This window comes from Raphanus sativus, chromosome 5 (genome assembly GCF_000801105.2).
Source record: "Raphanus sativus cultivar WK10039 chromosome 5, ASM80110v3, whole genome shotgun sequence".
NCBI lineage: Eukaryota > Viridiplantae > Streptophyta > Magnoliopsida > Brassicales > Brassicaceae > Raphanus > Raphanus sativus.
Genome location: NC_079515.1, coordinates 4,138,270 through 4,148,209, shown reverse-complemented (window position 1 = coordinate 4,148,209; position 9,940 = coordinate 4,138,270). Strand labels below are relative to the sequence as shown.

General features: G+C 41.2%; 1 protein-coding gene across 1 annotated transcript; it reads right to left on the bottom strand.

The window, feature by feature from the left end:
- Positions 1–8,540: 8,540 nt before the first annotated feature.
- On the bottom strand, positions 8,541–9,554 carry LOC108857988 (uncharacterized). Its single transcript, XM_018631985.1, has one exon. The coding sequence runs from the start codon at positions 9,552–9,554 to the stop codon at positions 8,541–8,543; it is 1,014 nt and encodes a 337-aa protein (XP_018487487.1).
- Between the last annotated feature and the right edge of the window lie 386 nt (positions 9,555–9,940).

Here is a 9,940-nt window from a genome sequence, read left to right as displayed (position 1 = left end):
TTTGTAACCTGGAGCAAACTATTTTGGAGAAATGAGATTTCTATTTGATTGCCTTAATTTTAGATAACCATTTTAATAATAACGTATTAAACTTTCTAATAGAATTCTGGATACTCATTATCTTCTTTAGTCCCACTAAATATTCCTAAAACCTACACAATCCATGTCTGTTCTATTAATTAATCATATATTATCGTGATTAAATCTAGAATATGATTGCGAGAATTCATTTATTATCAAAACAAAAACGTGTATTAAAATCTATTCTATTAAGCTAAAAATATAGTCTATTGATATATGTTTAATCCAACTATTTAATACAATTATTTAAACTTTTTTTATTAATCATTTAAAGACAATATTTTACACAAATTTTATTACAAAGAAAAACAAAAATATGAATAAAAAACAAATAAAAAAATTCTAAAAAAACATAAAGCAAAAAATAAATTTGCTTTTCGAAGTGCGAGTCAAAATCTAGTTAATGCCATTAAAGGATATTTCACATTAGACAACAAAAAATGATGTGATAAGAACTATAGTAAGGTTGGTGTTGTACGATGCGTGTGTGTGAGTTTATAACCCAAACAAATCTCTAATACGTCCTTCCTTTTTGTCAGCATAAGTCCTTCCTTTACTTTAATTACATTCTTTTTGTAATACCTGACTTAAATTACATATTGTAAAGAATTGTTATACATCCAACTAGTTGAAATTAGTGAGTCTGTTATAGATTGTTGCAGAAGAGTGTTTTTTTGGTGGTCGAGAAGTTTTGAGTCGTCTAGGATTTATGTACAAAGTGATGTGTAGTTTTGCTATAACCAAAGAAACTTAACGCGCGGAATTGATCATGAAATATGTGTATTAGAGTAGTTTAAGTTGCTGATGTGATATAGATTTTATGGCGTGATGGGTGTTGTAATTCTCTACTGCATTTTCAGGGAAGTCTGTAAGATGAGACAGTTTTTTTTTTCATATCAATGACGTTCATCAAACATGGAAATAATTCTTTTGTCAAAAAAAAAAACTCGGAAATAATTTGTAACGCCCCGACCTGCCCACGGCTAATGGGTCATCCATGCCCGCTCTCTCGGCCCGTGGATCCCATCCCATCCGACGGTCGGTCGTTAATTTTTCAAGGCTCGAAATCATTGTTTACTGACCCTGCAATCACCACCCAACCTTTCCTCGTGCTTTGGCCTCACTTACACGGTATCGCAAATCACTTTCCGATAGGTCACCCATCCTTTCACTATCCAGCCCAAGCACGCTTAACTCTAGAGTTCTAAATGGATGTGTGATGGAAAAGGTAAGTCAACTTTGGTGACATAGGTAGCCAAATCAATTCTGTTAAGCGTTTTCCATATATTACAACTCGGGATGTTACAATTCACCCCTTCTCAAAGAACGCAACGTCCTCGTTGCGCCCCACGATAGGTCTCAAGACGCCTCTCATGTCAGAACTGAGACGGCTAACCAGCTCTGATACCACTTGTAACGCCCCGACCTGTCCACGGCTAATGGGTCACCCACGCCCGCTCTCTCGGCCCGTGGGTCCCATCATATCCGACGATCGGTCGTTAATTTTCCAAGGCTCGAAATCATTGTTTACTGACCCTGCAATCACCACCCGACCTCTCCCCGTGCTTTGGCCTCACTTACACGGTATCGCAAATCACTTCCCGATAGGTCACCCATCCTTTTACTACTCCAGCCCAAGCACGCTTAACTCTGGAGTTCTAAATGGATGTGTGATGGAAAAGGTAAGTCAACTTTGGTGACATAGGTAGCCAAATCAATTCTGTTAAGCGTTTTCCATATATCACAACTCGGGATGTTACATAATTCTTAATATTTAACAAACTGAAACGTGTAAACCCAAAAGTGTTAACTACTAGACTACGTAATTTTATAATTGTTGGAGGTGGCATGTTGAATTGAAAAGGGAAAAAAATGATACAGATAGAAAACGAATACTTTAACATTCTAAATAGTCGAATAAATTTCAGAAGTTTAATGTATATAAAGATAAGATTTAAATAAAACGAACGAGAAAATGCTATTGAGGTGAACATTGATGAGTTTTTCCGGTAATCAAATATTAGTGTCACGGTCGGAATCTCTGTGACAGTGACGAAGATTCTTAATTATGTTTATCTCAAATAAGTGTTAACAGACTTATTTGATGTGAAAAAAAAACATGATGTAAAGTCAGTTGTATTTCTATTGTGTTTTTCAACATCAACATGATGTAAAGTCAGTTGTTAGGGTGGATGTTCGGATATCCGTTCAGGTTCGGATCAGATATTTCGGATTTTCGGGTATTTCGGTATAGGGATATAAGATCCATTCAGATATTTCTGTACTTCGGGTATTTTTAGTTCGGGTTCGATTATTTCGGATCGGGTTCGTATACTTAAATTGTAGAAGAAATAAAAATAAAAATTTCAATTTTTATGTTTCTTGTATTTAAAATATAGATTTCACTTTACTGATTTTTCTACTTTTTATAGATTGAATGATTAATAGATTTGGAGATAACATTTCAAAAATAAAAATATTAATTTGACTATTGTTTTAAAACTTTGGATGTAAATTTTGTTAATATATGAAACAAAAAGTTTGACATGTATTTTAAATGAACATCAAATTATTTTCTTCATAATTATATATATACTATATGATCTTAAAGTATGTGTAATATAAATATTTTAAATAAAATGAGAGATGTAAACTAGAAAAATAAAGGTAAGTATACATATGTTCTTATTTTCGGATATTCATTTGGGTTCAGGTATTACCCGTTCGGGTTCGGATATCCAATTTCTTCTAATTTAATATCCGTTCGGATATTTTGCTACTTCAGTTCGGATTTTGGTTCGGGTTTTTCGGGTCGGATTCGGGTGCCACTTCAGATATCGGGTAAAGTGTCTACCCCTAGTCAGTTGTATTCCAGAATATGATTCAAAGTAAAAAAAACGTGATGAAAGTCAGTTGTATTTCTATTGTGTTTTTCAACATCAACATGATGTAAAGTCGTATTTCTATTGTGTTTTTCAACATCAGCATAATGTAAAGTCAGTTGTATTTCGGAATATGATTCGAAAAACAAAAGTGTTAACAGAACTCTGTGCTGTCGGAGGTTCGTTTAGTCAAACCGTGTGATATTACGGTATACTTTTGAGTTGGATTAGCAGCACTAAAGTCCTTTTTAATTATATTGTAGACTTTGTTTATAATACTCAAATCTTCTAACCAACATTAAAGTCCATTTTAATTACATTGTAGACTTTGTTTATTTATTTTTTTGTCAAGGAAAAGGCTTCATTAAAGTTAAGGAAATATGGTTGGTACAACTAAACCGAGAGCTTGCTTTGCGAGACAGTCCTCCAAGGTAAAAGCACTGTGGTTTCGAAATTTAAATGCAGAGAAATCGAAAGCGATAAAGATAGAGATAATATCGGAGACAATTCCATGTAGATCTGAGAAGTTCTTCTCCCCTTCAACTGCTGTCACCAGTTGCTTGGAATCAGATTCAAAGATCAGAGATGTCAATCCAAGGGACCATGCATGTTCCATGGCTTCTCTCAATGCTAGTCCCTCTGCCACAAGGGACGAATTCACAAAGGAGATCGGTTTACTGTGAGATGAGATGATCTCTCCATTTGCGTGGTAAAAGCTCCACGCGATACCAGCGCCTGGGATTCCAGACTTCCAAGCCGCGTCAGATCGACAGACAATCGCGTCGATTGGGGCCTCGAATGATGGGGAAGGATGCGATAGGTTGATTATGCTTTCTGTTCTCTGCCCTTCCTGCCACTCCTTTGCATTAATCAGAGCTTTGAGGGTTGACTCATGGGAGGTAAAAGTCCGATCTTGAAAGATCTTTTGATTTCTAGTTATCCAGATTACCCAAATGACCCAAGCGCCTAGTTGTGTGGCGGAGACGCCTGTAGGGGGGAGTGGAGTGGCTCTCATGACTCGATGGAGTCCATCAGTAATCGTTTCGGCCGGAGCCTCCAGTGGGTTAGATGAGAATGGCATTTCCTGCCAAATCTGTTTCGCAAAAGGGCAGTTGAAGAAAAGATGAAGTATGGTTTCGTCTTCTTCACAAAAGGTGCACTTTGGAGAGGGGATGATCTGTCTGGCATGTAGTCGTGCATTCACCGGGATTCCCTCATGCTTCATTTTCCACAGGAACATTTTGATCTTTGGTGGGATGGTGAGCTTCCAAACATCACTTAGCCAGGTACGATTTGGTATTGTTGGAAAGCCTTCTAGTTGTCGTTTGGTTTCAAGAGCCGTGTAGTATCCCGTTTTGGTTGTGTAGGTGCCTGAGCTCTTTTTTAACCATATGCGCTTGTCCTGACCGCCTTGCTTGCTTGGTTTGATATGAAGAATTGTATCTTGTAAGTGAGGGAGCAAACGTTGGACTTACCAGCATCCCAATCTCTTTCGTTTGGTAGGAAGAGAGAGGCGACTTTGACAAACTCTGACTCCTGAGTGGGCGGGCCAATGGGGGCTTCCCAAGCAGATATAGATAGCCAAGGTTCATTCCAGATGTTGACCTCTTCACCGTTACCAATGGCCCAGCCCACATGGTCTTTTATGAGATCTCTTCCAATAAGTATTCCTCTCCATCCATGGGAGCAATTTGATGGGGCTGAGACCTTTAGGAAGTCGCCATTAGTGCAGTATTTACCCTTCAGGACTCGGGCTAGCAGGCAGTCAGGGGAGGTTAGGACTTTCCAGCTAATCTTCGCAAGCATTGCATCATTAAAGCATTGTATGTCTCTAAATCCAAGACCTCCATCTTCTTTAGATCTTATCATTGTTTTCCAGGAGACCCATGCCATCTTTCTCTCATCAGGTTTGTCATCCCACCAGAAGCGGGTTAACATTGATTGGATTCTTTTGCAAAGAGACACGGGGAGTTTGAAGCAGCTCATCGTATGGTTGGGCATTGCAGAGAGAACACAGGAGAGTTAGTTTACCAGCTGACGATAGCTTCCGTGAGGACCAACTGATGGCTCTTTGGCGGATTTTATCGACAATACCAGTGAAGGTATCTCTCTTTCTTCTATTTATATGCTCAGGGAGACCCAAATATTTACCTGTTCCTCCTTCATTATGGATATCGAGAGTGTCTTTAACCCTCGCCTTTAGAGTTTGGGAAGCTTTGTTGGAGAAGGTTATGGCTGATTTCGCTTGATTAATGCGCTGACCAGAGGCTTGTTCATACAGGAGGAGGATGTTTTGGAGCGTCGCAACACTTTGGGCGTTGGTCCTGCAGAAGAAAAGGGTGTCGTCTGCAAATAAGAGATGATTAACCCTTGGACTCTGCTGTGCGACCCTTATTCCTCTGAGAGTTCCGTTATGTTCTGCTTGATGACAGAGGCCTGAGAGGACTTCAATGCAGAAGATGATGATGTATGGGGAGAGGGGATCTCCCTGTCTGATTCCTCTCTCTGGGATGACTAAACCCTTCGCTTCACCATTGATAAGGTATGTGTATGAGACAGTTTTAATGCATTGCATCACCAGTAGGGTTAGATGTTGCGAGAATCCGAGTCTTGAGAGAACAGCTTCGATAAAATCTCATTCAAGTCTGTCAAACGCTTTGCTCATGTCAGTTTTAACTGCCATTGAGCATTGCTTTGAGGCGGATGATGTCTTGAGGAAATGGAGGACCTCGTGGGAGATTAGGACATTATCAGCAATGGCCCTGCCTTGCACAAATGCTGATTGATTCTCGGAAATGAGACCATGTAGGACAGGTTGTAGTCTCTTAGAGATCAGTTTAGAGATTATTTTGTAAAAGACATTTGATATATGGTGTTTTACACATCATTGTATATATGTTTTTTAATTGGTTTTCAAGTCTTTATCGAGTCTTTCTAGTCCTTTTCGAGTCATTACAGGTTTGGAGTTGCACTGGATGGGAGATGGACCTGCTGGAACAAAAGAGGCAGAAAACAGTGCAGTTTGGTGATTTTCATGCAGAACAGTCTGATGACTGTTCCCGATCAAGCGGAACAAGCAGACGGAGTGATTCCGCGGTTGTTCCTGACGAATAATGACAATACAACATCTCGGGATTTGCCCTAATTATCCTCTTTTTTCTCTCTGGCCGCCTGTGGCTTTTGATATAACTTTTTTTCTATTTTTCTACATCATTCTACGCTACTTTTCATAGAGAAATAGACTTGAGAGCTTTTTACTTTGAGATTTGCTACTTTGTAAAGGGAGAAGGCTATCTCTCTCCATAGAGAAGAACCCCTGAACCCTATCTCTTGTTTCTGTTATTTTATGCAGTATTATTCAGTATTGATGCTTGTCTTTTCTTGTGTCATGGCTGAGTAGTCGGCTAGCTTGTCTAGGGTTCTAGGGTGTTGATTTCGTGAGCTAAACATAGATAAGTGAATCCATTGATTGTCTTCATTCATAACTGTTCTTATTGCTTGCATTAAACTGGCCGCTTAATGTTAGATCATAGGTTTAACCTGTTCATTAACCGTGCAATAGGTTGCTAGATCTGTTTTGAATGAGCATTGCATCCCTAATCAGCGAAAGTAGATATTAGTGTGTTTTGTGAACCTATCGGACCTGATCTCTATTGCTTGCGATCGCTTCTCACCTCAACGACAGTTAGACGGTGAGATCGATCAGCATAGGGAGCAGTGCTACGACAGTGGACTGTTCTACTTGAGTGATCGGAGTTCTAGACTGTTTTTATTAGCACTTGAATAATTGTTTAGCTCATAAGTTTTAACACCCGATGAGTAACCCTAGGCTGGCTTCTTTTTAATTTTGCGAACTTTAATTAATCTTATTACTTGTTTCTCAACGAAACCTCAATCTCAAAACCCCATCATTGTTTTAGTTAAGTATTGATCTCATAGAAATAAAGTGTAATTGTTGGTCTCTGTAGATTTGATCCTAAAGTGGTACATCGACATACCATTCGATTGTGGTAGTGTGCACATTAGGTTAATTGGTGTGCGTGAACACGAATATCAACATTGTAAAGTGCAATTGGTCTATAATCTGAAACTTTTCTTGCATTAGAGTTCTTAAGAATCAGCCTTACATGAGTTTCATTTATATGTTGTGGCAGTACACCCGTGGAAAAGAAAGATTGAACTTCCGAAACTATCTCCAAGCCGATGGCGGACCAATTGGTTTGGAAGAAAGTTGTAGAGAAACCATCAGGCCCAGGTGCCTTATCGGGGTGTATTGACATTAGAGCAGAGTAGATCTCCTCCGAGGAGGGAAGTTTGTTAAGTTGATCATTGGTCAGGTTGGAGACTTTTGGAGAGAGTGCAGCTGCCACGATTCGGTCTCGGTCTCCATTCACTGACTGAAAGAGGTTTGTATAGTAGTTTACTACACAGATTGTTATTTCTTCAACCTTATATACTGCCTGTCCCGTATCATCCTCTATTACGTTCATAGCATTGATGGCCTGTCTTCCTTTTGTAACAGCGTGGAAGAAGCCTGAGTTCTTGTCTCCAAGACGTAGCCAAAGGTTTCTGCTTTGCTGTTTCCAGAAAGATTATTCATCAAGGTAGGTTTTTTTCAGGTCTCCATTGATCTTTTGGATTAGATCTTCATTGTTGATAGAGCTAGACATGGCTGCATCCAGGTCTGATTTATGTTTCTCTATCTTCTTTCTGCTGTTTAGGTGTTGTTCTCGGGACCACTTGACTAGAGCCTTTCGAACTTGGATGATTCTATCTTCCACAGGAGCAGAGGGCATGGCCTTCCAGGTATCTTCTATCAGCTTTTTGATCTCAGGCTTGTCTTTCAGCCTTCTATCGAACCTGAATAGCCCTTTTGATTTCCTTTTAGTTGCATCAAAACAGGTGACAATTGGTTTGTGATCTGAGCCAGCAAATTTCAGATATTCACTTCTTGCGGAGAAGAAGGTGTCGAACCAGAGGCTGTTTGCTAGTGCTCTATCAAGTCTGCAGCGGACTATATCATCCCCTCTCACACCTCTCCATGAGAGGTAATCTCCTGAGTGAGGAAGGTCGTAAAGGTCGCATTCCGAGAGGAAAGACCTGAAGTCTACGAAGGAGCCTTCAGGCCTTACGGTGCCTCCAGACTTTTCCTGGTTCCCATAATATCATTAAAGTCGCCCGAGAGGAACCAAGGAGAGTCTCGACCGTAGGATAGAGTAGTGAGGTGATCCCAGAGCTGTTTTCTTTTGCTTTTATCAGTATCTCCATAGATAAAGGTGGCATATAATTCTTTTCCCTCATAGATGATACTAACATCAATGTAGTTCTTGCTGTAGGTTCGGACAGTCAGATTCAGCTCTTGTTTCCAGAACAGAGCAAGGCCTCCACTTCCATGCCCTTCTGGTGGGATGAGGAGGTACTGGTAGGCAGATGAGTCTAGTTTCCGGAGGACAAAGGCATCTGGATTTTTCGTCTCCGAGAGGAACATTAGGTCAGGAGATATGTCTCTACGCATCTCCTTTATTCGCTGGACTGTCAAGGAGTTCCCCAGTCCTTGGCAGTTCCAGCTCGCCACTTTTAAGGAATTGGACTTTGTGGTGGCCGAAAATCCATAGATCTTTTAGCCACCGGAGGAATGATAGTGGTTGAAGGTGCCGGCGTCGCTCTCGTGGAGCTTTTGGAGGCCCCTGTAGCTGGTTTAGGCGCTCTGGCTGCGGGAGTGCGCCTTTTGGGAGAGCCCTTTGACTGTACAGTACGACGAGGTTTCTTTATTGCACTGGTGGCTCCAAGCTTTGCTGAGGTTTGAGTGCTCTTTCCAGGAGGCCTTCCCAATCTTTTCTTAATCGGTGCGGAGTCGATGGAGACAATAGGAGCAGGCAGAACTGGTCCAAGTCGATCCAGAGCTGAAGGTCGCTGTTCAGTGGAGGAGGGAGCATAGACCTCCAGTGATTGATGTTCCCCATTCACGTCTGAAGTTGTTTGGCATGGTTCAGAGGGTGGAGTAGTAGGGTCACTACGATGAACGAGGTTGGTGATAGCCATATTAATTGTTGTTCGTTCAAAATCTCCATTTTCTTCAGAGAGTCTAACCCTTTCTTTTCTTGTAGCACTCTCGATAGGATCAGCACAATTGGAGTATTGGTTCATAAACTCTCGGAGTTCCTCTTGCGCCTTAGCGATGTCTTCAGGTGCAATATACTGCATGGAGGAGCGAGGCAGGTCAGAGGTTGTTCTTTCTATGGGGGGCTCTTGTCGAGTCTCTCTTAGTGGAGAGAGGGTTCTGTCTCTTTCCCGTGGAAGAGATGATGTTCTTGAGGGGCTTCTATGTGAGCCTGAAGTAAGAGGAGGAGGGAGGCGTCTACCAGAATCAACCCATTGGGCAGTAGGTCTCCTTGTGGGGGGATGAGGGTGAGAAGAAGAGCGTGAGTTGTCCCTCGAGAGAGTTCTTCTCAAGTCACCTGAGTTAGTGTTGTCTCTATCTTGAGACCTGCGCTCAGATCTTCTTGACTGGTGGTTCTCATGGTGCTCTCTAGAGGAGTCGTGTTGCCTGTATGATGAGTGAGCGGCTCTAGCTGTGGAGGTTCTAGTCATGGAGGCTCGAGGAGGAGCTGGATTTTGGGGACAGTCGTCCTTCTCGTGGTCCAGTCTTAGGCAGAGGGTACAATACTTTTCAAGCTTTTCATAGTGCAGTGTAGCTTCAAGTTCATCTCCATTAGAGAATTCCAAAGTATACTTTCGTATTAATGGCAGGAGTCCGTTGACTTGGACACAGAATCTGGCTTTGGTTGCGGTGATTTCCCAGGTTTCAAAGAGGCCAAGATCTTCCCCGATACTGCGCAGAATAGCTTCATTCCAAAGATGGACTGGAACATCTTGGATTTGGATCCAGAAAGGTATCTTGGATGGGAAGCTTGGAGAGATGGAGGGTTCCCATTTTTTGAGGATAACCATCCAGTGAGCAAAATGATAGGGTCTCT